General features: G+C 52.6%; 2 protein-coding genes across 9 annotated transcripts in view; one reads left to right on the top strand and one right to left on the bottom strand.

Moving 5' to 3' along the window:
- Window positions 1–6125, top strand: part of Pisd (phosphatidylserine decarboxylase) — a 30487-nt gene extending 24362 nt beyond the window's left edge. For 5 of the 8 annotated variants that reach the window (XM_090320510.1, XM_090320511.1, XM_090320512.1 and 2 more), the window contains 7 exons: window positions 834–1061; window positions 2438–2603; window positions 3736–3972; window positions 4126–4264; window positions 4381–4527; window positions 4657–4817; window positions 5044–6125. In XM_090320510.1, the coding sequence (XP_090176636.1) occupies window positions 834–1061; window positions 2438–2603; window positions 3736–3972; window positions 4126–4264; window positions 4381–4527; window positions 4657–4817; window positions 5044–5268 (1303 nt within the window). In that variant the 3' untranslated portion in view covers window positions 5269–6125. Of the gene's footprint in view, window positions 1–833; window positions 1235–2437; window positions 2604–3735; window positions 3973–4125; window positions 4265–4380; window positions 4528–4656; window positions 4818–5043 lie in introns of those variants that run through there. The other 3 variants (XM_090320514.1, XM_090320516.1, XM_090320515.1) reach the window with 3 other exon arrangements.
- Window positions 6126–6157: 32 nt separating this feature from the next.
- Sfi1 (SFI1 centrin binding protein) overlaps window positions 6158–27336 on the bottom strand; it is a 56520-nt gene continuing 35341 nt past the window's right edge. The window contains exons 15-33 of the mRNA XM_090320518.1: window positions 24242–24372; window positions 17294–17375; window positions 16622–16800; window positions 15405–15480; window positions 14572–14667; window positions 14156–14232; window positions 13306–13408; window positions 11325–11421; window positions 10230–10378; window positions 9861–9935; window positions 8750–8824; window positions 8478–8654; window positions 8157–8413; window positions 7751–7855; window positions 7519–7651; window positions 6991–7123; window positions 6819–6897; window positions 6353–6464; window positions 6158–6277 (exon numbers count right to left, since the gene is read on the bottom strand). Coding sequence (XP_090176644.1) covers window positions 6173–6277; window positions 6353–6464; window positions 6819–6897; window positions 6991–7123; window positions 7519–7651; window positions 7751–7855; window positions 8157–8413; window positions 8478–8654; window positions 8750–8824; window positions 9861–9935; window positions 10230–10378; window positions 11325–11421; window positions 13306–13408; window positions 14156–14232; window positions 14572–14667; window positions 15405–15480; window positions 16622–16800; window positions 17294–17375; window positions 24242–24372 — 2241 coding nt within the window. The 3' untranslated portion in view covers window positions 6158–6172. The remainder of the gene's footprint in view (window positions 6278–6352; window positions 6465–6818; window positions 6898–6990; window positions 7124–7518; window positions 7652–7750; window positions 7856–8156; window positions 8414–8477; window positions 8655–8749; window positions 8825–9860; window positions 9936–10229; window positions 10379–11324; window positions 11422–13305; window positions 13409–14155; window positions 14233–14571; window positions 14668–15404; window positions 15481–16621; window positions 16801–17293; window positions 17376–24241; window positions 24373–27336) is intronic.

The raw sequence follows: 27336 nt of genomic DNA, 5'->3' as shown, positions 1-27336 counted from the left end.
TCTGGTGGGCTTGTGTCATGCAAGTGGAGGCTCTTACTCTGTCCGTGTGCCTGGGTCTGTTTTCTCCCTGGGGACTGCATTTCTTCATCCAAAGGTGACAGACACCTGCTGCCTTCCAAACCTGGGGTGGAGAGTTGACGTCTGGTGGGGTGGAGCCCTCCTCCTGGGGTGATGGGACAGCTCTGGGGGGTTGCTCTTCTCTGGCTCTCTTTGTAGGGAGTGGGAGGTGTGGTCACGGGTGGGTGGGGCTGACCCAGAGCAGGCCCAAGTGCCTTTCTGGAGCAAAGATGGGAAGGGCTGTGCCCCACCTGGGGCTGGAGTCCTGCCGCTTCCCTGCCCCCTAGCCTGACTTTCCCTGAGGCTGGGTGTGGTCTGTGGGTAACTGGAGGCTCCAAGACCTGGGGGAGAGGAGACAGCCCCTGCAGCCTGCATGCTAGGTCCACTCCACAAAGCCTTCCTGTACGACCCGCGGCCCTCCCTCCTCTCATTCTTCAGAAAATGGGTCAGGTCCCCAGGAGGGAGGGGCCGCCGCCCTCCAGCCCCAGGCTCATGTTCCCACCTTGGGCCCCCCAAGCCCAGCAGCACCCTGGAGGCTCTGGCAGTGCCCGGATCTCCACTGCCTCCACCATGTCAGTTGGGCCATGCACTCTAGGGTCTCCCACCTGCTGCCCACCCAGCCACCCTGAGGGAAGGAGTGGGTGAGCCCAGGATGGTAGGGACCAGGCCAAGCCGGGGCGGGGGCAAAGCAGGCTGAGTACAGGGGCTTGCTTCGTCCCTGAGTGGTGCCCAAGCGGGACGCCTAAAAAGGTGACCAGTGCCTCTGTTTGCAATAGCCCCGACTCTAACCCACGCCCCGTGAGCCTCGGAGAGAACCTGGAAGCGGCGCCAGCAGCGCCCCTGGAGCCACGACAGCGCAGGAGATCCTCCCGCTGGGGGAAGGGGAGGCAGGAAAAACAAAGAGCGAGCAAGCGAGCGAGTCTTGCGCCGCCCTCCCTGCGCCTGCCCACAATGTGTCAGTCAGAGGCTCGGCGAGGACCAGAGTTCCGACGAGCAGCGAAATGGTGAGATGCTGCCCGCCTCGTCCTAATCCTGCCGTGCCCCGCCAGGACCTCAGGAAGGTCAGAGTTCATGTCCAGAGGCCCCGCAGTGGAGGCAGCAGGCGGGGAACTGGGGTAGAGCCCCCGCGGCTGGAGGGGCCTGGCCAGGAGGGCCTGAGTAGGAGAGCTCACTTCAGGTACCTGAGGTTGGGGGGGGCTAGGGGTGGGCAGAGCGGAGGAGGGGGCTTTGGTCCCCTCCTCCTACCCCAGACTCCTGCCTCCTGCGCCTGCCCCGGGAGTGGCGCTGCTCCCTTCTCCCGCAGCCCTTCTGCAGTGAGCGGGGCTGAGGAAGCGGGGATTGGGTGATTTGTTTGTGTTGGCGTAGACTTTGTCCCCAGCTGCCGGGTGGGGGAGATGGGGGGGCGCCAGGAGGCTGGCAGCCGTGCAGGTGCACCTGCCTGGAGCGCCCTCCCTTCTCGACATCACTGCTGGACCCGGCCGGCCTTTGTTCCTTGGTTGGCTCAGCACACCGGGAGGCAGGCGCTGCCTAACCGCAGGGGCTGGTTTTGCAGATGAGGACGTTCTGAGTGGATGGTGGCGTGTCTCCCAATGCTTGCATGGAGACTGTGGGGCCAGCTGTGTGACGGGGGCTTTGCTGCAGTCAGGTGCCCAGGGTTCTCATGGAAAGGCCTCTGCACCCCTGTGACACTGAGTTTGTAAAGCTGCTGGTGGAGTGAGTTGAGGCCTGGAGAGACACATGGGGCTCAGCCGAGTGGGAGGAGGGGGCTGAGCTGGGGGAGGCTCCCCCACTAACCTGGGGATGGGTTTTAAGGAGCCTAGTCTGCTTTTGAGGCTGAGGGTGGGCAGGGCTGCATTCTTGGGGTGGGGGCATGTGAGAGACATGCTTCCTTCCAGGTATTGTCTTTAACAGCGAGCCCAGAGGCCTGCAGCCATGCCGCCTGGAGCAGGCAGTAGGGAAAGACAGCGCTGCGCCGCTGATTAGTCTTCCCGGTGCCAGTGCAGGCCAGGCTTCCCCTGGCTCCAGCCCTGCCTGGGAAGCTGGGGGACCTGGCAAGCTCTGCCTCCCCACTTCTGGGCCCTTGGTGAGCCACAGCCATGCTCCCAAGTTGCTCCTTCTGCGAGTGCCCAGGAATGGGGTTTCTCACCCATCTGCAGCCCCCGTTCTTGGCTGGCTGGGGGCCATGGGGGACGGGAGGGGGGGTTCAGGTTGTGAGTCAGCCAAGCCAGCAACTCAGGCTGGGGTTGGGACCCCCGCAGTGCAGTTCTGGGTGCTGGCCCTCCATTACAGGCAGGCGTAGAGGTGGGATGGAGTGGCAGAGGCCAAGGGATGTGCCTGGGCCCCCACCCTGACTCCAGCCGTGCTGGACATGTGCCCGCAGGTTGCACTTTCCTCAGCTGGCCCTGCGGCGGAGGCTGGGCCAGCTGAGCTGCATGTCCAGGCCAGCCCTGAAACTGCGCTCATGGCCCCTGACCATCCTCTACTACCTCCTGCCCTTCGGCGCCCTCAGGCCCCTCAGCCGGGTGGGATGGAGGCCTGTGAGTAGGGTAAGTGTGCGCATGCCCAAGCGTGGGGCACCAGAGACCTCGAGCTGTGCCCCTGAGGGGGTCAGCGTGGGGAGGTCGTCGTGGGTTGTCACGTTGCTCAGTGGCTGTGTGGGCTCTGTCCACCGCCTCCCCGTGTCACCAGGGCTTACAGGCTCTGGGCAGTCAGGAAACCGTTTGCGCAGAAGAGTTTAGAGGCGATTTTGAGAAGAATCCTGGTTCATTTCTGAGCCGGGCTGGTACAGGGGTTCAGAGCCGAGGGTGGGCATTCACTTGAGGACCTGGAGGACCACAGGTGGCTGCACCAGGGCACCTGGCTGGGGAGGCCCCTGGGGGTTCTGGGGCGCTCAGCCTTAAGGAGGAACTGGCTTCTGAACTCATCAACCAGTTAGCTAGGCGCACAGGGCACAAAGGCGCCCTGGGTGTGACAGCAGCCTGCAGTCTGGCTGGGCTGTGCCACGTGGCGGGTGTCAGCCGGAGGGGTAACCCACTCTCTGAGAGGAAGATTTGGTACTTAGAGTTGAAGAGGTGACTTGCCAGTTGGGGAGTAGTTGGTACGTGGTTATGTTGGGGGCACAGCAGTGCCGGGTCTAAGACCTTCCCTGTAGCAGTACCTGATGAACTTTAGGAGGCTCTGGCTCCCCCACCCCCCCACCAAGTGCTCCAGCCTGGAGCAACTCCAGCACTCCGGGCACCCCAAGCACAGGCAGGCTCCGGGGCCAGCCACTTGCCACTGGCCAGCGCCCTGGACAACATGAGGCAGATGTGTGTGAAACTCCCTGGCTTCTGGTGAAGAGAACACCGAGGCATGGCGGCCTGGCCATCTCTCCAGTGCCCTGGGCCAAGGCAGCATGCCCACCGCCTCCCTCTCTGCTGCCTTTTGAGACGTGACGGGCGGGAGGAGCTGGTTGTTGTTGGACCTGGTCACAAAGTGAGGAAAATGCCTGATCTGTGTGCAGGCGCAGTCTGGTTCCTGTGAGAAAAGCCACATCACAAAGCCAGCCTGAGCCCTGGGCTCCCCAGCGGCCCACAGGGGCTCAGCGTCTCTTGGGGCAAGGGGTGGGCTGGTGATAAGTCAGGCTCGTTGGAGCTGAGACAGTGGGGCCAACTCAGCCTTCTGCCCTGTGGCCTGTAGGTGGCCCTGTACAAGTCAGTGCCGACACGACTGCTGTCCCGGGCATGGGGCCGCCTCAACCAGGTGGAGCTGCCGCACTGGCTGCGCAGGCCCGTCTACAGCCTGTACATCTGGACTTTTGGGGTGAACATGAAGGAGGCCGCCGTGGAAGACCTGCACCACTACCGCAACCTCAGCGAGTTCTTCCGGCGCAAGCTGAAGCCACAGGCCCGGCCTGTCTGCGGCCTGCACAGTGTGGTGAGGCCCTCGCTCGACCCCTTCCTCCTGGAGGAAATGGCAGTCCTTGCTGGGGTTGCGGAAGCAAGTCCAGCAGCCCTCCAATGGGCATGTCCAGCAAGGGGCAGGGATGGGGGCTCCCTCCCTGGCAGTAAGCCTCTGTTGTACCCACAGATCAGCCCGTCCGATGGGAAGATCCTCAACTTTGGGCAGGTGAAGAACTGTGAGGTAGAGCAAGTCAAGGGGGTCACCTACTCCCTGGAGTCGTTCCTGGGCCCTCGCACCCCTACGGAGGACCTACCCTTCCACCCAGGTGAGCTGCTGCACGGGCGAGACTGGCATGGTGTGACGGGCCCCCCACTGCAGGCCCGGCCTGCTTTGCAGCTTGTCTAGGTTGGGTACTCTCCTCTGCCTGCCTTCCCCCTGCAGCCACCTCGTGTGAGTCCTTCCGGAACCAGCTGGTCACGCGCGAAGGGAACGAGCTGTACCACTGTGTCATCTACCTGGCCCCTGGGGACTACCACTGCTTCCACTCACCCACTGACTGGACCGTCTCCCACCGCCGCCACTTCCCAGGTAGGCACAGCAGCCAGCAGAGCCTGAGGGTCCACTTTGAGTCTGGGGCAATATCAGGCACATGCCCCCTCCCCCCCAGCCAATGTGCCAGGCTCTAGGCAGGACACACAGAGCCTGTTCTGTCCCCAGGCTCCCTGATGTCTGTGAACCCAGGCATGGCACGCTGGATCAAAGAGCTCTTCTGCCACAATGAGCGCGTGGTCCTCACGGGGGACTGGAAACACGGCTTCTTCTCCCTCACCGCGGTGGGTGCCACCAATGTGGGCTCTATTCGGATCTACTTTGACCGGGTAAGCCAGGCACACCTGCCGCCACTGCCGGGGGTGTATGTGTGTGTGTGTGTGGGGGGGTGCCGATGCTGTCAGGATCTGTGACCTGAGCTTGCTATTCCCACGGGCACAGGCTGCCTTCTGAAGTGTCGGTCTGTGTCCCAGTGCTGCCCATGTACCGTCCATACCAACTTTTCATGTCTCTTTTGTGCCCTGTCCTCTGCCCTATCATTCCACTGCTGCTCAGGACCTGCACACAAACAGCCCAAAGTACAGCAAGGGCTCCTACAATGACTTCAGCTTCGTGACACATGCCAACAAGGAGGGGGTCCCCATGCGGAAGGGCGAGCACCTCGGCGAGTTCAACCTGGGCTCCACCATTGTGCTCATCTTTGAGGCGCCCAAAGACTTCAACTTCAGGCTGAAGGCTGGGCAGAAGATCCGCTTTGGGGAGGCGCTGGGCTCCCTCTAGGCTTCTTCCTGGCTGCAACAGCTGAAAAGTCTTTACACAGGAGCGGGGAGTCTTTCAGAGGTGCCCCGGACTGTGTGGGCAAGGGGCATGGCAGGGCCAGCCTGGCGGGACCTGGACCATCTGCTCCACCTGAGTGCGGAGGTTCTAGATTCCCCAGGCAGCCAGAGCCCCGCAGGCCTGGGCCCCGCAGAGGCGGCGGTGGGGCTGGCCTCACAGATGACTTTTAACGTTGTATAAACTGGAGCCGTGACTGAGTGGAGCTGGTCTTGGGGTATTATCTGAAGGCGGCACGTGCTGACACTGTGTGACTTAGCATCCCTTTTTGCTTTGGCCTCACCCCACCTCCTCCCTGCACAGTACACAGGGTGAGGTGCCTGCTTGGCACGGACTGTGGACCGGCCCTCTTGGCGGAGCAGTACCAGGCCCGCCCAGCCTTCATTTTCTGGTCCCAGATTTGCTTCCCCCTTCTCATTAGGAAAGCAGAACCTTTCTTCACATGTGGTCGAATGTGCAGCCCCCGACTCTGTTAGTGCCTTCTGAGGTGGCAGCTAGGGATACACCCTGGCCTGCCTGTGAGTGGGCTGTGAACCTAGCAGGAAGGGGCAGATGACTGCTTGGTCCAGGGCTGAGCGGGGGTGGGGTCAGTGCCTGCAGAGCTGCCCTGGGGGAGGGGTGTGCAGGGCTAGGGACGCCAAGTGGTCCTGGGGATGCTGTGAATTTCTCCTCCAGGGGAAATTGAACTTTTTAACTGTATCAGTAGCACTGTATTTTGTATGAAAAGTGGGAGACTTCTGAACATTAATTCATTTAACTGCAAGACATTTTGAAATAAAAGCAAAACACCTGGTTGTAACGTTTCTTTCTGTCACTGGATTTGTCCTGAGGGCGCCTCTGCTGCACACAGCTAGTGTAGGGCCTCGCGCAGAGCCTGGATGCGGGCGATGCAGGCCGCTGTGGGCTGGCGCAGGGTCTGGAGCTCCTCGCTTAGCTGCTGGATCTGCAATTCCACCTGGGGGTGGGGGGAGGCCAAGCTGAAGGAAGGTACATGGGGTGGGGAGGGGAGGGAGGAGCCTGGGCTGCTCACCTCCTCCAGTTCTTTCTGCACCTGCCGCTCTGCGTCCTGGTCCTCAGGCCCTGGGTCCTCCTGGCACAGCTCCAGCCATCTACGTAGGCTGCTGGCCTGGCGCTGACAGGACCTGAAAACGGGGACACCTGCCTGCAGGTTCTTGGCAGAGCTTCAAGTGAGCCCGCTCTGGCCTGGGATGGCACACTGGCTAGTTCTAGGGCGGAGAGAAGAATCTGGAAGAGCCCCTGGTGTGACACCATCACTCGTTCCTCTTGCCACCTCCACTTTCCACAGCAAACAGCAGCTCAGGGGGACCCAGGTGGGAAACCCTCTTCCCCCCTGCAGCACCTCTGCTGCAAGAAGAGCTTCTGTCCCTAGGGGAGGCCAACATGGGCCTCCTAAGCCAGAGGAAGGGAGCCAAGCAGCCTGATGCATGGAGTCGAGTACAAATGACACCTGAGTGTGGACAGGTGCCAGGCCTCACCAGAGGTTCTGCTTGGTGGTCTGATAGTCCTGTAACTGCTGCTGGATCCTCTCCAGCTCTGCCTCAAGGTCTTCATAGCCTAGGGTATAAAGGAGGAGCTTGACCCCTCCAGAACCAGGCTAAATGGCAGCTCCAACATGCAGGAGCTCCAAGACAAACCCCAGCTGCTCACCTGCTGCCTCTGGGCCACATCCAGGCCCAGGGACTGACAAGTCTCCAGGGAGGGGCAGATGAGAGTCAGGGGCACATGCCAGGAATGGAGGCATCTTAGGCTTAGTCCCAGGGGGAGCGGGCTGCACTGATGCCTGTCAGGGAAGTATGGACAGTGAGCTCAGAGATGGCACCATGTGTGTCCTCTCCCCAGGGAGCAGCCCTGCCACCTGCATGCCTTCAGTGCCAGCCCTGTGACTGAGGGCTGCTTAGCACTGTCATGGCAGAAAGCTGCTGGAAGCGTTTACCTGCTCTGAGCTCCAATATCCTAAGAAAACCTGTCACACCATACCTGTCCCTTCTTCAAGTTGCCTTGCCTCTCCCACCCCTGCCCAGCACGCTCCTTCCTCACACCCGCACTGCCTCACCATCACCAACCACCCTCTGCTCTCTCAGCCCTCTCACCACCACCCAGGCATGTGGAGGGCAGGGACTCTTGTAGGCTGTGGTCTGGCTGGGTGAACAGGTGACAGGGCCAGTGGGGACTCACCCGGTGGGGCAGGGAGGATGGAGGCGGCAGTAGCCTCTCAGGGGCCTTCAGAGCCCCACACAGGAAGGGCCTGGTCAGGGAAGGAGCTGCCGGCTGAGCCTCGCCCGGGCGCTGTTCCCGAGGCTTCCCAGGCCTGAGCAGCAGGAAGGCAAGAGATTGGTCAGGCCATAGAACTTGTTCGAACGCCGGGACAGGAGCTGCCAAAACACAGGCCTACAGCTACCCAACCTACCCCTGTCCTCCGAGGGCGCCACATCCCGGGGAGCGCATGCCCTGCACTGGCTCCAGCAAGAAGTGTGGGCGTCGTGGCTGCTTCCTCGTGGAGCGGGCAGCATTCCTGAGAAAAAATCAGGGTGTTGCCAGGCTCCCGGGGCCTTCACAGCCCAGACCAGCAACTCCAGCAGCCCACGAGGCCGACACTCTCAGGGCAGGGCTGCTCCCTTGGGAGCCCCTAGTGCCCCTGCAAGGGAGTGTACATGTGGAAACCCCTAGTGCCCACCGCGGTACTGACAGTGCCGGCTCCAGGGAAGACTGGAGGGCTCGGGCTGGGTGGGAGGTGGTCAGGATCGGGTCCTGAGCAGCTCAGCTATTGGCAAAGCCATAACTGACCAGGGAGCCCCATGGGGCACAGGACTCACAGCTCAGAGACATGGGGTTCCACTGCCAGCGCCTGGACACTTGAGGCTCCCTGAGGCCAAGGGGCTCGCCGCTGTCTCGTGGTCTCCAGTGTGGCATCCCCCGCTCCAGCAGCGATGCGGTCGGCAAGGAGACCGTCAAAGGTCACCCTCCTGCTGGAGGTGGCGGCTGGGGGCCGAGAACCCTTGTCCGGGCCAAGCACCTTCTGTTTCCAAAGCTCGGCACAGCGGCGGACTGCACGGTGGAGACTGTGGGCTGCCTACAACATGGTCAGCTTGTGCCCTTCTGCTCTGCCCACTCCCCACGAGGGGCGTCTCGCCTACCTGGATCTGCTGCTGGGCCTGAAGCTGTTGCCGGAGGGCCTTCATGTTGGCTGCAAAGCGCAGGAGTCGTGTAGCGCCCTCCTGTAGGAGCTGCTGGTGGTAGGCCTGCACCGCGCGCTCCAGCCGGGCCTTCTTCCTCCTCCTCTCCAGCACAAAGGCTAGCCATGCCGTCCATGCCTTCAGGAAGGGCAGATGAGCCCCATGCCTCAGGTTCAAGACTCCTAACAGGTACTTGCTTCCCTTGAGGCAGGAGCAGCCACGTGAGACGTTACCTTTGCCTGCAGCGAGACAGCCCAGAACCACAGGGCCCGCGCTGTATTCTGTTGGTCCTGCCTTCTGATCACCAGCTGTGAGCCAGAAAAGACTGGGTTAGCCCTGGAACCCACCCCAACTCCACGGGTGTGTCCTCTGGGTCCAGCTGGGGTGCCCCACTGGGGCAGTGCTCAGCAGTCTCCACTACTCAGGGGGGCTCTGGGGTGGTGATAGTAGCTGAAGGCTCTAGCACAGACAACAAGAACAAAACTGGAGGACTTTTGTTGTTGTTGTTGTTGTCTAGAATACCTGCGACCCTTCCTGGGTAATTGGTTTTTTTGTCCTTGAATCTTCACCACTGGAGCCACAGTACCACTTCTGGCCTTTTCTGCTTATGTGGTATCGAGGAATCGAACCCAGGGCTTTGTGCATGCTAGGCGAACACTCTACCACTAGGCTTCCACTCCCGGCCCCTTTTTGTGTTTGTTTTTACCTCACCTGTTGGGCTTCCTGGGGTAGTTAGGATAACAGTGTGTGCCCTGTGCCGAGCTCTTTTTTTTTTTTTTTTTTTTTTGCCTGTCCTGGGCTTGAGCTCAGGGCCTGAGCACTGTCCTTGGACTTTCTCAAGGCTAGAGCTCTACCACTTGAGCTGCAGCACCACTTCTGGCTTTTTTCTATGTATGTGGTACCGAGGAATCGAACCCGGGTCTTCGTGCATGCTAGACAAGCACTTTAACCACTAGGCCAACCTCCCGGCCCTGTGCCGAGCTCTTGACTGAGAAGGAACCTTGGGAACTTTTGTTGGCCTAGGCTGGCTTTGAACCATGAGCCTTTCAAGTGGTTGGGATTACAGGCATGACCCTTTAGTTCCAGGCATTTTGACTTCTGGCTATTAACTGAGATGTGGGACAAGGCGCTGTCAGAAAGGAAGTCACGGAGACCAGCCTACCAATGGCACACAGAGGGCACAGGATGGTGCCAGGAAATGACTGAGAGCCAGAGGGAAGGAGCGGTAGGCAAGGATGGTATTCAACACCAGACTGGGTTGGATGCCCAGGTGTGGGCTGAGGACGACCACGCTGAGCCTCTGGGCCTGTGTAGAGAGGAAGTGGGGAGGGGGTGGGCGCTCACCTGCTGCCTCCACTGGCAGAAGCAGGCCCGGCTGAGTCTGAGAGCCAGGAACCGGGAGCCCAGCCACTGCAGACACTGGGGAGAAAGTACAGGGATCAGGGGCCGGGCACACTCCCTGCCTCCCCGCCCCAGGTCCAATCTCAATCCGGGGTAGCTACAGGGGGAGGCCCCGCGGGATGCCAAGGGCTGGGTGCAGACAGAGTGTGCCGGGCTTGTCCTGAGCAGTCTTTCCAGGGTTAGGCAGCAGTGGGGACTGATTCTAAAGCCAGCCTCCACTCACACCCAAAAAGGACCCCATGCCAGCAGCAGCCATGCTGGCTGCCTTGAGATGTGTCTGGAGACCCCTTCTGGGGGGGGCACCTGCCTCACCCTTTTCCTGGCACACTGCTGATGATGCGCCTTCCACCGTGCCATGCCTGCCAGCAGCAGCTGCCGCCCGTGGTGCTGGGCCGCCCGCTCCAGCCTGATTCTCTGCTGCCTGCGGGCCTGCCAGCGCCCAAACCAAGTCCGGAGACAACCTAAGACAGATGCCGGGCCAGCCAGGGTTGGCCTTGTATCAAGAGGGAGGCTGCAGGGGTGAGTCTGGACTCTGAAAGGACAGGGATGGCCAACCTTGGTGGCAGCCGGCCCTGCCCACAGCAGCAACACACACCAGGGGACCCTGGGTCTGAGGAGTCCAAGCCAGAGCAGGTGAGTGGAGCTCCTGTGAGCAGGCAGAAGCACAGACCTGTCCTAGAATTCCTTTCCAAGGATGGCGACGGAGCAGGGAAAGGAGCTTCCCTAGGCCAACCGGAAAGAGGCTGAGCGAGAGCTGGGTCTTTACCATCACAGGGTGGACAACACAAGGCACCTGAGCCGACCCGCAGGTGTTGAGGGAGCCTCCCTCAACACAGCCCTCGCCACACAGACCAGAGCTGCCTAGCTGGCTTGTCACCTTTCAACATAAGCTGCCTGGAAATCAGCTGGGGACAGAAGCTCATGTTGAACAGCCCTCCCCGTCCAGCTCCTTCCTGGAAGCTGAGAATGTAAGCTAGTTTGGCAGCCTACATGTAAGGAGTTAAGATGATGTCATTGCAGAGCAGGTTGAAGCCAACGTGTCTGGTGTCCTTGGAGAAAGAGACTCGGAGACCCAGAAGGCACACAAGAGGGCAGAGGCTGTGGGCTGTGTCTACACCCCACAGCATGCCAACGATGGCGAACAACCAGCACCGGGGAGAAAGAGGAAGGCTTTTTTTTCTAGTGCTTAGGGATAACACTCAGCCCTTTTTTGTCCCAGACCAGGACTTGAACTTGGTATCTGACCCTCAGTCTTTGGTGCTCGATTGCTTTAGCCATGCCTCTGATCCCAAGGATCGGTCCAGCTTGTCTAACTTACTTTAGACTTTCAGCACTCAAGGAAGAAGTGTCCCACTGTTTGAAGCCTGGCACAGAGATGGAGGAGCACAGGACAGGGGCCTCACTTACCTCTCTCCAGCACCTTCTGGGCCTCCCTGAGGGCCGCTGCCTCCTGTTGCCGGTAATATATCTTCATACATGCCACCTCTCGCCACTGGGCCAGGACCTATAAATGGATAAGGACCTGCCATCACCTCCTGTCCTGCCTCCGGACACATGCTGTGTCCTCAGGTGGGGGTGGGGATGAGGGGGTATGTCTGGCTCTCACCTCTGCCCCAGGACTTTGCTCTCTTTTCTTTTTTTGCCAGTCTGGAGGCACTTCTTTTCCTCAAGGCTCGGGTTCTATCAATTGAGCCACAGCGCCACTTTTGGCTTTTTCTGTGTATGTGGTGCCAAGGAATCAAACCCAGGGCTTTGTGCATGCTAGGCGAGCGCTCTATCACTAGGCTACGCTCCCAGCCCTGCCTCTGGACTTCCCTATACAAGGACTTACGCTTTAACACCATGCCCCAGCGAGGTCAGCTGCTGAGCACAATGTACATCAGACACACACAGGAAATGCAACAACACACACTTCAAACAGAAACCAAGCATGGGGGCCTGCCTCCCACTTTAGAAACTCCATCCTCCCTTCCCAGCTGGGAAACCAAGCAGACCCTCAGCCTCCCCTGGGTTTTGTTTTGGGGGGAGGGGTTGCCTGACAGGAGGCTGGGTCCCCAGACACAGCTGCAGCTCCCCCCAGAAGCTTCTAGGGTGTCAGGACTGCCCTTCCCCTAGCCACCTGAGGTTTCACCCACAGGTGAACTTGCCTCTAGGGGATCCTGGTGATCTGTGTTCTTCAAAAACACCTGGGGCAGAGGACTAGCTCAGCCCCCGTTTCTGCTGAAACCCTTCCTTTCACAGCTCTGGCGGCCACCCGCCACCCGTCAGGGAACAGGGGTGAGGGTTTGGGTCATTTCCTGCCAAGGCAAAGGCCCCCTGGTTTCTGGGGAGCCTCTGCAGCGCTGGCGCCTGCAGGAGTTAGTATCCTCTCCCAGGCAGGGGCTGCAGTACCGCCCAGCGGAAATCACCAACCACAGGCTCCACAAAGTACTTTGCTATGGTAGAGGTGTGGCTAAGCTTAAAGCCACTGTCGTGCACACATATAAGGCCCTGAGTTCAAACTCCAGTACCACCCAAAACAACAATAGTTAAAAAAAACTTCACTTATGCCATGTTTTGTCTGGAGGGACACTGTGTGTATGTGTGCACACATGGGCTGGTACTGGAACTTGAACTCAGGGTCTAGTATTCTCACTTAGCCTGTCACTCAAGGCTGGTTGGTACTCCACCACTTGAGCCACATGTTCATTTCCAGCTTTTCTGCTAGTTAACTAAAGGTTAACCTTGAACCCCAGCCTCCTGAGTGGCTAAGATTACAAGTGGGAGCCACCAGCACCAGCTCTTTTTTCTTCATCTATGTTGGTATTGGGGCTTAAACTCAGGATCTTGTGTTTCGGCTTAGCTTTTTTTCTCAAAGATGGCTCCCTACCACACTTCTACTTCTATTTATTTGCTGGTTAATTAGGAGTAAGAATCTCAGGGGCTGGGAGTGTGGCCTACTGATAGAGTGAGCTAGCATGCATAAAGCCCTGGGTTTGATTCCTTGGTACCAAATACACAGAAAAAGTCAGAAGTGGTGCTGTGGCTCAAGTGGCAGAGCACTAGCCTTGAGAAAGCCTGAGGTCAGTGCCCAGGCCCTGAGTTCAAGTCTCAGGACTGGCAAAAAAAAAATCTCAGGGGTTTGTGTGCCTGTGCTGAGTTCAAATCATGATCCTCAGATCTCGGCTCCCTGAGCACACCCAGGATTATAGGTGTGAACAACCAGGCACTTGGTAGGACACAGATTCCTAATTAGCCCACATAAACATATGCTGACCCGGATGTGAGAGTGTACATGATGGAAGACCATCATGGCTTCAGGTTTCTTGTGTGTGCTAATATCTGGCACCAGCTCATACCCCACATCTTGACTGGACATGGTCCCCAAGCCTTTCCTGCTGTACCTCACCTTGGAACACAGTGTCCTTTGGTAGTAGACATAGGCTCCTGAGATTTTCCTGGCCTCACTAGCGTGGGCCGCAACATTCTCTCTCCAGCGATGTAACACCCACCTGCAGGTACACAGGAAGGGAGCAGGGGAGCCGGGTAGAAGCATGCTCAGCACCTGCTGTGGGTGGCACCAGGTGAGCACCAAGGCCACCTCCTCAGTTTACACGATATGGGGACATACAGCTATCACCAGGCAATGACAGCACAGCAACTCATAGTGTGATAAGGGAAGTACAGACAAGAAAGCCAGGAGGGCCTCTCCTCCCCTGCTGTCTGAAGGATGGATGATGCTTTCAGGAAGCCAGAGGAGAAGTTCCAAAGTCCACAGTCCATGGGCACACGGGAGCTTAGAACAATGTGAAGGGATGCAGGGGGAGGTGGCTCACGCCTTTAATCCCGGCTATTCAAAGTGCCCTTTTTAAAGACCATGAAACTCTTATCTCCAATTAACCACTAGAAAACTGGAAGTACCACTGTGGCTCAAGGGGTAGGGTGGTAACTTTGAGCTGAAGAGTTCAGAGACAGCACCCAGGCCCAGAGTTCAAGCCCCACAACTGACCAAAAAAAAAAAAAAAAAAAAGGTGAAGGAGAAGGGAATGAGGTCTCCTGAGAAGGAGACTTAGCAGGAATGAAAGGTGGGTTATGGTGCCCTTTTGGCATGAGAGATGTGGACCAATGGCCTCATAGAGCCTGCCAGGAAGAATTCCTGGGGAAGCAGGGGTGAAGCAGAGAGGAAAAAGCACTCTGAGGAGCAGGACAGACCCCACAGCCCCCGGCTCTGGGCCCCATCAGATGCTAGGGAGACTCACCGCAGCAGCTGCCTGTTGTGCAGGCTCTCCCTAGCTGCCACCTCCTGCAGGACACGCTGTACCCTGCCATGGTACACCTGTGGGAGACGAGAGGCATGGGAAGCTGTGCCGAGGCCACACTCACCCCTGCTGTAGAGTGGGCTCAGATGTGTGTATACAGGCCTGTAGCACTCATAAAAGGTGGTCAGAGGCCTGAGGCCCCTATTTCAAGGCCAGCACTCTCTCATGAGGCTCTCACCTAAGAGGTCGGCACTTTTTACTTTGCCAGTAAGGATCAATGAACCCTGTCTGGGGACTTGTTCTGCTCAAGGCTTATTGAATTGTGCTGGAGAGGGTCTGGAAGAACAAGGAAAGGACAATCCAGAAACTTCCCTGTCCCTGTAGCAGGGGGACCTGGAGGGAGGGGCGGCGCTTACCAGCCACTTCTGCAGTGCCCTGTGCATTGTGGCACGCTGGCTATGCAGGTCTGCTCTCATCAGCTGCTGCTGCTCAGCTGCCCGCAGCGCCGCACACTGCAGATGCAGGACAGAGCAGTGAGCAGAGGCTGAGGGACCAGTGTGTGCATACGTGTGCAAGTCCCAGAGGGGCTTTGGTGCCGGTCCTAGCTTGAACTTAGGGCCTGTGCACTGTCCCTAAGCTTCTTTGATCTAGGCTAGTACTCTACCACTTGAACCACAGGTCTACTTCTGGGTTTTGGTTTTTTTTTTGGTAGTTTTAGTGGAAACAAAAGAGTCTCACAGACTTGTCTGCTTCCACTGGCTTTGAACTACGATCCTCAGATCTTAGCCTTCTCAGCAGTTAGGATTACAGGCATGAGCCAAGGATCCAAGCTCCATTTGTCACTTTACATGAGCTCATGTAAGGCAGTAAGCCTCCAAGAACCTATTAGGTCATCTACAAATAAATATACATGCCCCAGGGTTCTGCAAGAATCAAGAGCAACATGTGCTAAGTGCTTGATCAATGTTGGCTTCCACACTTTCTGCCCTTCATGGGAGTCCAGGACAGGCTCAGGTCAGGATTTTTAGATTCAGAAAAGTCAAATAAGCCCAGCCTGGCAGCCTAAAAGATCAAGGCATATTAGGCCTGTCATCTCCCAAAAGTAAAGTGACACATCCTCTTCTCTCCCCCCACCCCCTCCAGGTGGCTCGGAGGCACCATACTGCCAAAGAGCCCATCTGTCTGCTCTGAGTCATGCCAACATCACACAGCTCCACCTATCACAAACCACACTCAGATGGCACCTTACCTCCCTCCACTTGCTCCAGGCCCAATGCAAGAGTCGTCTGGAGTAGAACTGTGTGGCGCGTATCCTGCCCATCCTCCTGGGGAAGAGAGAAAGGAGCTCAGCGCAGACCAGCCATGGCATCCCAGGAGGTCTGGCCCCTAGCTAAGTTCTGGGAGGAGTCCAGGCCCTCCCTGCAGGGCTGCCAGGGGATTTGAGTTCTCTCCCAGAAAAGTGCACCTACAGGCTGGGAGTCTGGCCTAGTGGTAGAGTGCTTGCCTAGTATGCATGAAGCCCTGGGTTTGATTCCTCAGTACTACATACACAGAAAAAGTCAGAAGTGGTGCTACCTTTGAGGAAAACCCAAGGACAGTGCTTAGGCCCTGAGTCCATGACCCAGGACTGGCAAAAAGAAAAAACAAAACAAAACAAAACAACACCTACATTCAGAATTCTGTAATACCTTCAAAGGCTGACAAAAGGCTCCGACATTTAGGCATGATGCACAGGCCTACTGAAGCCTGCTGAAGGGGGGTGGCCAGGGACTACACAGGGGATATAGGACACTAATACATACCACCATCCTTATAGTCAACATGTGGCCTTGTCTGAACTGCACCCTTCAGCCAACATAGTCTGCTAAAAACTAGCACAGCAGGTGGTCAGCTACGCTGACTCATCAGTCTCTGGACATGGTGATTAATATATATCTATATCTATATCTTCTATCTATCTATCTATCTATCTATCTATCTATCTATCTATCTATCTATCTATATCTCCCCAGTCCTGGGCCTTGAACTCATGGCCTGAGCACTGTCCTTGGGCTTTCTCATGGCTAGAGCTCTACCACTTGAACCACAGCACCACTTCTGGCTTTTTTTTCTATGTATGTGGTACCAAGGAATCGAACCCGAGTCTTCATGTATGCTAAGTGAGCACTCTACCATTAGGCCCAACTCCCAGCCCCTGAACATGGTAATTTAAAATAGACCCCAATGAGAGGAGGTAGCTGATGGTTAAGAGCTCAATTCACAGAGCACTCTGTCCTTGCTGGGATCCTGAGACTGGGAGCAAAGAGGAACTGCAAGATACAAGCCTGGTTCCACTTAGACTAGGTCAGGTTCTATCTCTGGGACTGACAGCCAGTCTAGGCAGACACAGTCCTCTGATGGGCACAGTGCTGCAATGCACCAAGTTGGCCTGAGGTGGGAGGGACTTCTGAGGCAGAGTTTACTCACTCTGTCCTGAGCCCTCGGGCACTCTCCCTCCAGATCCAGAAAGACTTCCTGAGCTGCCCCTGCTGGTAGTGGGCACGGGCCACTGCCTGCCTCTCTTGTTCCTGGAGATGTGCTGCTGCCTGCCTGTGCCACGTGGACCAGGACCTGCGCAGAAGCTGCCGCTCTGCCTGAAGGATGGCCTGAGGGAGTCAGGAGAAAATAGATCAAGTTGGCTGGGAGTTTGGCCTCTTGGAAGAGTGCTTGCCTAGCATGCATGAAGACCCAGGTTCTATTCCTTGGTATCACACACATAGAAAAAGCAGGAAGTGGTGCTGTGGCTCAAGTAGCAGAGCTCTAGCCTTGAGAAAGCCCAAGGACGGTGCTCAGGCCTGAGTTTAGTCCCCAGGACTGGCAAAAAAAATACCAGATCCAGTCAAGCAAGGAGGTATACAGAAGCCAGGGAAGAATCTTACAGGCCACAGGAATACAGACTGAGGAGGTGCCCACATCAGTGGCTGTGAACTGCACTGTGGTCGGCTGGGTGTCTGGGTCTTGCTCCTGGCTCCAAAGTCAGAGGCAGGAGCCCTACAATGCTGATCTGGCTTTCGGGTAACTCTCTCAGGGGACGTAGTGAGAACAAGGGATGAAAACACGCCTAACCCTCCACATATCTCCTTGGGCACAGACACATACCATTCTCTCTGCCAAGCGGTTTTCTCGATGTGCAGACATCTTCTGCCACCATAGAGCAAATACTTGTTTCTCTAATGTCTCTCTAAAGACAAACAACAACAAAATAGCAAACACTTAAAAGTAAAACAGGCCAGCCAGGTACCAGTGGTTCATACCTGTAATCCTAGCTACTCAGCAGGCTGATATCTGAGAATCACAATTTGAAGCCAAGGCAGAAAAGTCCCCAAGTGACTCTAATCACCAATTAATCACTCAAAAACCAAAAAGTGGCAATGTGGCTCAAAGTAGTAGAGCACTAGCCTCGAGTGAAAGAGTCAGAGACTGTGCCCAGGCCCTGAGTTCAAGCCCCACAACTGACAAAAGAAAAAAAATAGTAAAATAGAAAAGTGAAATAGAACTACAAGCTTCAAACAGCTGAATATTTACATGAGGGGAAGGAAGATTTTTCCCAAGATAGGAAAGGAGAATGAAAGGGATGAAAAAAAAAAAATCCCTAACACCTTCCCAGTGATTCTGGCATCAGCTCAGCCCTTGAACAGAAAACTCAGATTCTGAGACCTGAGCTCTTCATTAACGTATTTACTTCTCAGCTCTCACACATCATAGCTAAAGAAACTTGTCGGTGTCTACAGGCCTACTAGGCTGCTCTACATCAATGCATTGTGGGGGCAGGGGGTGGGGGAAGGCACATGGGAGAGGCATACCCCAAAGCGGACTGAACACATCTGGGGTATTCACACGACCCACTATTTCCAAAATGAGTAGTTCAGATGAATTAGAAGACAGAAACACAGATATAAGAGCCATTGATTGCTTCATCAAATCTGCCAGTGCCTGCCTTGGCCATCTGCTTACTCATGGCAAGTTTTACAAAAGCAGAGCAAGGCCAAATGACCCAAATGTTCACTGGCTGCATACTAGCAAAGACACGAGATCCACAGTGGCATGCCCAAACCTGTGACAGTGGGCTGGGAATATGGCCTAGTTGTAAAGTGTTTGCCTAGCAGGAATGAAGCCCTGGGTTCGACTCCTTGGTACCACATACACAGAAAAAATGGTGCTGTGGCCTAAGAGGTAGAGTGCTGGCCTCGAGAAAGCTCAAGGACAGTACTCAGGCCCTGAGTTCAAGCTCCACACTGGCCAAAAAGAAAAAAAAAAGTGTGACAGTGCCCTGCCCTCAGTCCTGCATTTAAGATTGTATTAAATGTATGAAGCCAGGGGGCCGGGAGTTTGGCCTAGTGGTTAAAGTGCTTGCCTAGCATGCATGAAGACCCGGGTTCGATTCCTCGGTACCACATACATAGAAAAAAGCCGGAAGTGGTGCTGAGGCTCAAGTGGTAGAGCTCTAGCCTTGAGAAAGTCCAAGGACAGTGCTCAGGCCCTGAGCTCAAGCCCAGGACTGGCAAAAAATAAATAAATAAATGTATGAAGCCAGTCTTTAGGTGGCACACTGTGAGGAATGAAGTTAAGGAACATGATCACTGAGCCCCAGGACTCCATGTGTGGGGTGGGTTTTGAACAGCTGGGAAGAAGCTGATCCTGTGACTGACACCCTGAGCAGTGGAGGGAGGTGACTGGACTCAGGCCTGTATTTCCCAGTCAGAAGGCTGAGGCACAAAAAGATGGTGTCAATTCAGCTTATACAACAAGACTCATCCCCCCAAAAAAGTTTTACACCAACATATTTAATAATTTACATGAAATTTTAAGATGTGCCAAGGGGCTGGATATGTAGTTTAGTGGTAGTGTGTGAAGCCCCAGGGTTCAATTCCTCAGAACCACATCAACAGAAAAAGCTGGAAGTGGTGCTGTAGCTCAGGTGGTAGAGTGCTAACCGTGAGCAAAAGGTGGTCAGGGCTAGGGCCCAGGCCTTGAGTTCAAGCCCCAGGACCAGGGAAAAAAATTTGCCAAGCACTGGGGAGATCATGCCTATCATCTTAGCTATTGAGAAGGCCAAGATGCGAGGAGCACAGTTCTCATTAACCACTAGAAAGCTAGAAGTAGAACTGTGGCTTAAAGCAGTGAATGCTAACCCTGACCAAAAAAGCAAAAGGACAGAGCCCAGGTCGAGTATATAAGCCCCAATATGGACATCATAAAACAGAAAATTCCTTGAAAACAAGTTCGCAAAACTTAACACAAAATGAAAGAGAAACTCTATTTGGTCTACAATCCAAAAAACAAAAAACCTAAAATATTCTCTCCTGGGCCAGTGGCTCATACCCTCATACCTGTAATGCTTAACTATTCAGGAAGCTGAGATCTGAGAAGAGTAGTGAGAAGCAAGGTAGCTTGGGTAGAAAGTTCAAGAGATTTTTTTTTTTTTCTTTTTGTCAGTCCTGAGGCTTGAACAGGGCCTAGGCACTGTCTCTGAGCCTCTTTGTACTCAAGGGTAGTGCTATACCACTTGACCTTGCAGTATCGCTTCTGATTTTTTTTTTCTTTTTCTTTTTTTTTTCCTGGCAGTTATGGTGCTTAACCTGGGCACTGTCCTTGAGCTCTTTTGCTCAAGGCTTGAGTTTACCACTCTGAGCCACAGCGCTACTTCCATCTTTTTCTGTTTATGTGGTACTGAGGAGTTGAACCCAGGGCCTCACGAATGCCAGGAAAGCACTCTACCACTAAGCCAGAGCCCCAGCCCAAGAACTTTAAGACACTAGCAAATTGATGGCTGGGAGTTTAGCCTAGCAGTAGAGTGCTTGCCTAGCATTTTGAAGACCCAGGTTTCATTCCTCGGTACCACATACATAGAAAAAATGCTAGAAGTGGTGCTGTGGCTCACGTGGCAAAATTCTAGCCTTGAGAAAGCCCAAGGATAGTGCTTAGGCCCTGAGCTCAAACCTAGGACTGGCAAAAATAAAGACACTAGCAAATTGAGTCTAAACTTTATCTGGGAATGTATGCAGACTTAGGTCAGATAATATTGAAGGAGAATAAAGTTGAAGTATTTCAAAATGTACCTCAAAGGTAAGTAATAACATAATGAACCAATAGAAGAGAAGATATAGTTCAGTAACAGAAACTCCAGGGTGAGCAACAAATTGCCAAGCCAATTTATTAGGAATAGAGAAATCCCTTGATAGGATATGTATTATTTGGGGGTGTAATTTCTACATCAATTGTACAAACTGATAACAACTGCACCTTTTAGTGCATACAAATTTCATGTCAATTTTATGTCATTTTCTATAAATCTTACTTGGGGCTAATAAATTATCATTTCTGGTTATAATTCATGAGATTCCACTATTTATTTTTATCTATATTCAAACACACACACACACACACACACACACATCCTGCTAGACACTAATGGTCTATGCCTGTAATCCTAACTACTTGGGAGGCTGTGAGACTTGAGGACTTTGGTTCAACACCAGCCCAGGCAGAAAGTTGGTTAGACGCTTATCTCCAACTACCAGAAAATGGGAAGTGAAGATGTGACTCAAGTGGTAGCGCTCTAGTCTTTCCCAGGCTCTGAGTTCAATACCCAAGACTGACAAAATAAAAGAAAAACCAACTAACAAAACAAAACAGGGGTAGGAATGTGATCCTGAAGAGTGCTTGCCTTCCATGCATTAGAGCCCTGGTTTCAATTCCTTGATACCATATATACAGAAAAAGCCGGAAGTGGTGCTGTGATTTAAGTGGGAGGGCTCTAGCTTTGAGAAAGCTCAAGGACAGTGCTCAGGCTCTGAGATTAAGCCCAGGACTGGCCAAAAAAAAAAAAAAAAAGCATAGAAGACTAGATATTTGGAACATTACTAAATGCTAAACCAATGTTACATGAATATTTACTTACCAAGAGAATCACACATCAAACCAATTTTGAAGGCTATAGGGATTGTTAATAGTTTGCACCGAGAATTTGGACTTTATCACTTAGTTTTGTTTCTGCCGGTCTTCAAGGCCTAAGCACTGTCCTTGGACTTTCCTCAAAACGTACTCTATCACTTGAGCCACAGCACCACTTCTGGCCTTTTCTATGCATGTGGTACAGAGGAACGGAATGCAGGTCTTCATGCATATTAGGCAAGCACTCTACTAGGCCAAATTCCCAGCCCCTACCACTTAGTTTTTATGAGGACCTACAACAGGGATTATTATCTAAATATCTTCTTCTTATATTGGGAAGACTGAGGTCTGAGAGACCAATTTGCCCTGGGTTACAAAGCTGGTTGGTGCCAGAGCAAAGGTCTGAATACAATTCTTTGTGAGCTTGCAAGATAAGACTCATTCTACTCCCTCATGAACATGGAAGATGAGAACATGAAAAGCTAAGTTACCTAACGAAGTCCAGCCCACCAAGACAGGCCAAAATCAAGGTCAGGTTTCATAATACTTCAAGTCTCCAGGCTACTCCCTGTATCCAATTTACCCTTGCATCTTTTACACACCCAAAACTGTTCCCCAACAAAAAGCCTTTTAGAGGATCCTTTTGTTTCTAGAGGAAACAACCGAGTATGTGCATGACTTAAGTACTAAAGTCACTGCTAGACTGGATCTTGTACAGAACCACAGAACAGGAACCCGGATGAGGAAGTTGCTCTTTCAGAGAAGGGAGAAATGTTCTTTTAATACCACCCCCTAAAAAACATCTCCGAGGACTTTGTGCTCAGGAATGCTGGAGTTCTAGATGATCTGGGGTCCTCCAGATTCAAAATCACTTCACCTTCCCCCCCTTATTTCTCCATCATCCCAAACTGATACACTGTATATAATCTTGGAAAGCATCTAACCCATTATCTGTCTACATTATCAGGATGGCTTTCTACCCTGACCTACAGTGACTCTGAACCCCTCCTCTGGCTCACAGGAAGCCTCCCTTGGATACTGCCATGCTCCCCTGCTACACTCAGCATCAGCTCAAAGATACTAGAAGTAGTTGTGGCTTGACAGTTATGGACTAACAGATTCATTTTCAAGTTTTATTTTAGCTCTTTTTATACCTGTGGGACATATGGGATTTGAACTCAGAGCCTCTTGCTTGCTAGGCAAGTACTCTTCTACTAAGCCATGCCGTCATTTGTGTTTGAAGTTAATCAGTTTTTATTTAATCAATTTCACATGTTGTGATTCCTTCTTTATCCATCAAGGTACAGTTCAAGATTTCTCTTGAAATCTAGGACAGCCATTTTTGAAAGAAACAATTCAAGTCACACCATGGATCAGGAGGCTGAGAGGTAGGGAACCTAGTGGCTGTGTCCAACGGACCAACCAATAGCAGGAACTCATGTGGCACAGCACCAGGTCCAGAGTTCAACCTCCAGTGCCAGCACACATAAAAACAATTGATAAGCCCCGCCACAAATCTTTTATCAGGGCTTCTTTACCACCACTGTAGCAGAAATACTGATGACAACTTCAAAGTCCCACAGCTAAGATCTCTGAAATGTCATTCCTTCAAGCAAATTATTTTTGGGATTCTAGAAAGAAAAATTATAGAAAGCTCTTGTAATGAATAAAATGGTCTCATTGTTACCACTGTAGTGCATGTACTGTGATGAAAGCACCACCTGTGTCTCAATTTGGCCTCATTGACAAATTCTGGACCCTTATCAACAGTGTCAATGTTTTCTTATATACAGTTTATTCCTTATCGGAATTTACAACTTCTTGAGTCATCAGAAACATTTGTCATCATGGTCAAACAGAAAACACATGGACTGGGCCTGTAGCGTGGCCTAGCGGTAGTGCTTGCTTAGCATGCGTGAAGCCTGGGTTCAATTCTTCAGAATCACACACAGAAAAGCTGGAATTGGTGCTGTGGCTCAAGTGGTAGAGTGTGAGCCTTGACAAAGCTCAAGGACAGTGCCCAGGCCCTGAGTTGGCAGAAAGAAAGAAAGAAAGAAAGAAAGAAAGAAAGAAAGAAAGAAAGAAAGGAAAGGAAAAGAAAAGCAAAGCAAGCAAATAGACTTTGGAATGAATATTTGAGTGTAAATCCTGGTTCTGCCACTTACTTGACTGAGTTAGTGTGACTGGTCACTTACCATTTTGCACCTGTTCTCAGGACAGCAGAGAGGAGGAGACTATTAGTGAAGATAAAGAAGTCAAAGGACAGCAAGAATATGGCTTAGTGGTGGAGTACTTGCCTAGCATGGGCAAAGCCCTTGATTTGATTCCCCAGTACCACATACACAGAAAAAAGCTGAAAGTGGAGTTGTGGCACAAATGGTAGAGTGCTAGCCTTGACAAAGCCCAAGGTTAGTGCCTAGGCTCTGAGGTCAAGCCCCAGGACTGGCAAAAAAAAAAAAGCTGAAGATAAAAGGATATATATATGTATATATACACACACATACATACATACATATATACATACATATATATGAATTTCCTTTATCATGTGCCACTGCAAGGGTGGACACACAGTTATGAATTAAAATTTTCTTCAATGCATTCCACTGACATGTAGTGGGGACCTGAACTGAGTAAGTTTGGCTCTGTGGAAGCTAAAAAGATATAGCTCTACTTTTTGACCTTTTAAATGTTGTTGATGACTATAATTTCAAGACTTCAAAAAGCCAGGTCTTTAAAGAAAAAAAAAATTAAAAGCCAGGTCTTGTAGAACAGGAACTAAGTGTGTTTCTGGGAAATCACACTCAAGAATGTCTGCCAAAGTGATGCCCAGCTCCCCCGCTCCCCTCCCCACTCTCCTCCAGAATGCTAAATGGATGGCTTTATAGAATAATCAGCAGCATGAAATGAGGGCAGGGGCATGGCTCATAGGCTATTTTGAAAATACTTGCAGCAAGGATGGACAACACTTTTCTCAGGGGGGGAGTACTGGCTGCCCTTTCCCATTAGATGAGATCAATAAGCCCCCATTATTGAGAACCCAAGAAGAAACAAGGGCCAGGGACTGGGGGAAAGAGAAACAACATCAACAAGCTATGTGCTTGGCAGTTAGAGATGGGAAATGTGTGGTCCTGTGGGAGCTGCCCAGCTCACCTGTGGAAACGGACAGCTCTTGCACTGAGGACATAATCCTGCTGGTGCCGTCGGCAGAGTCTGCTCCAGGTGTAGAAGGCAGTGGGCAGGGCTCTCTGCTGGAAATGACAGTCTGCTCTGGCCTTCAGGAGCTAAAGTAAAATAATGAATAGCCATTTGTGTTTTTCCTTACAAATGAACTTGCAAAATCTGTGCACACGCGCAAGCACGTATGCACATGCACACGCACACATACACATACATACACACATACACATACACACACACACAAAAAAAAAAAAACAAAAAAAAAAAAAACAACTGTTTTTCTGTTGTCTTTTTGCCAGTCCTGGGGCTTGAACTCATGGCCTCAGCATTGTCCTTGGGCTTTCTCAAGGCTATGGATCTACTACTTCAGCCACAGTACCACTTCTGGCTTTTTTCTATGTACATGGTACTGAAGAATCACATCCAGTCTTCATGCATGCTAGGCAAGCACTCTACCACTAGCCCAAATGCCTAAGCCCAATACTGGCCCCAATACTTGAACGTAGGACCTCATGCTTTCTCTTGTCCTTTTCACGCAGGCAGGCCTTCTACCATTTGAGCCATGCCTAGGCTTGGCATCAGACCATGATCCTCAGACCTCAGCCTCCTAAGTTTACAGGCATAATAAGCCACTGTTTTTGTTGTTGTTTCGGTTTTTGTTTTTTGCCGATCCTGGGCTTGGACTCAGGGCCTGAGCACTGTCCTTGGGTTCTTTTTCTCAAAGCTGGCGTTCTACCACTTAAGCCTCAGCACCATTTCTTTTTTTTTTTTCTGTGTATGTGGTACCAAGGAATCAAACCCAGGTCTTCATGCATAGCAGGCAAGCACTCTATCACTAGGCCAAACTCCCGGCTCCTGCTCTTGTTATTTTTGAAAGAGGGTCTCACTTTTTTTCCCATGCTGGCCTAGACCATGATCCTATTTCCATTCCCCGTCCTAGCTAAAATAACAGTTTTTTGTGGAGAAATAGGATAACACAAACTTTTTTTTTTTTTTGCCAGTCCTGGGCTTGAGCTCAGGGCCTAAGCCCTGTCCTTGGACTTCTCTCAAGGCTAGAGCTCTACCACTTGAGCCACAGCACCACTTCCGGCTTTTTTCTATGTATGTGGTACCGAGGAATCGAACCCGGGTCTTCGTGCATGCTAGGCAAGCACTTTAACCACTAGGCCAAACTCCCGGCCCCGATAACACAAACTTTTTTGTGACCTGGAAAGACAATCCTCCTGATCTTAACTTCCTGCTGTAGCCAAGATGGTAAGCAGGAAACACCATGCCCAGCTACTAGTTGAGATGGAGTCTCAATAACTTTTTCTTTAGGCTCAGGGATGACCTCAAACTGTTGTGCTCCTAAGTATCTAGGTAGGAATAGAGTTATGAGCCACCTGGAGAACTATGGTGCTTTTTACGTAGCAATGGATCATTGGAACAGTGCAGTTATGACGTGTATATAAATATGTGGGTGCGTACACCCCTACCCCTCAGAGAAAAGAATATACCAGATTGACTCAACAAATGTCACCTTAAGATACAAGCTCACAGCTCGGCATGGTGGCTCACTCCTGTAATCCTACTCAGGAGCCTGAGATCTGAGGGTCAAGGTTCAAAGGCAGCCCGGGCACCAAAAAGTCCATGAGACTCAACTTCAATTAATCACCAGAAAACTGGAAGTGGCACTGTGGCTCAAGGAATAGGGTGGTAGCCTTGAGCTGAAGAGCTTAAGGCCGTGCCCATGTCCAGAGTTTGACAGACAAAAAAAAAAGATACAAGCTCATGAGCTCTACCACTGAGCTATATCCCCAGCCCTCAGAAACCAATAGTAAGTAATACTTTTATCTTTTCCTAAAACAGAACTGATGTGTTCCTGGGCCATCTTCAGATTGTTAGTGAAAGGCTTTTAAAAAAGTAACCATCTAACAGCAGTGCCCTTACTATTCTTCAGACCTGTCCTGCCAAGCTAAATGAACTTAAAAAGAGCCATGGCAGGGCTGGGAGTTTGGCCTAGTGGTACAGTGCTTTCCTAGCATACATGAAGATCCAGGTTCAATTCCTTGGTACTACATATATAGAAAAAGCCACAAGTAGTGCTGTGGCTCCAGTGGTAGAGTGCTAGCCTTGAGAAAGCTCAAGGACAGTGTTCAGCGCGCGTGCACGCACACACACACACACAGAGGCACAGTGGCTCATGTCTGTAATCCTAGCTACTCAGGAGGCTGAGATCTGAAGATCACTGTTCAAAGCCATCCAGGGGAACTAAAGAACGTGAGACTTTTATCTCCAATTAATCACCAGGAAACCGGAAGTGGCACTGGGTCTTGAGGGGTATCCTTGAGCTGAAGAGCTCAGGGACAACACCCAGGCCCAGAGTCCAAGTCCCACAACCACCACCACCACCACCAAAAAGGACATCAAAGGATGTCCCTAAGGATGACACAAAAATCAATCACACCTTGGGATAGTGCCATCTGAACAAACTCCTAGAACCTAGATGATTCTTGGGAACATTCCAATGTGGTGAATTGCAGTGAGCTCACTCATTTGTGCATTCATGCATCCAAATGAGTCAGCAATGCCTTTGCCAAGCACTGAGTGGGGTGAGGAGACAGGCTGTACCCTGAAGGAGCTCCCTGGCTGCGAGGAGAGAGGCCAGCAGACAACGACTCGATAACATTCTGATAAACTACACAGTGGAGGTGGCTGGGATGGTAGTGAGCCAGAGAGAACTACAAGTACAGTGAGGGGCAGAACACACAGAATGTTCAGGAATGACTGGGACCTACCTAGCCGGAGTGGAGATGAGAAGGGAAGAGTGCTAGCAGGAAGGAGAGACAGAGGAAGACTCATTCTTGGAGGATGTTTGTGCCTTGCCAAAAACTTGCATTCTATGGAGGGTGTTGGTAGTTCATGCCTGTAATTCCAGCTACTCAGAAGGCTAAGATCTGAGGACTGAGGTTCAAAGCTAGCCTGTGTAGAAAAGTCCATAGATGCTTCTCTCCAATTAACCACCAAAAAGCCAAAAGTGGAGAGGTAGCTCAAGTAGTAGAGTGTCAGTTTTGAGCAAAAAGCCTAGC

Source organism: Megascapheus bottae, chromosome 28 (assembly GCF_031878675.1).
Source record: "Megascapheus bottae isolate mThoBot1 chromosome 28, mThoBot2.hap1, whole genome shotgun sequence".
NCBI lineage: Eukaryota > Metazoa > Chordata > Mammalia > Rodentia > Geomyidae > Megascapheus > Megascapheus bottae.
This window is presented reverse-complemented; position numbering and strand designations above follow the sequence as displayed.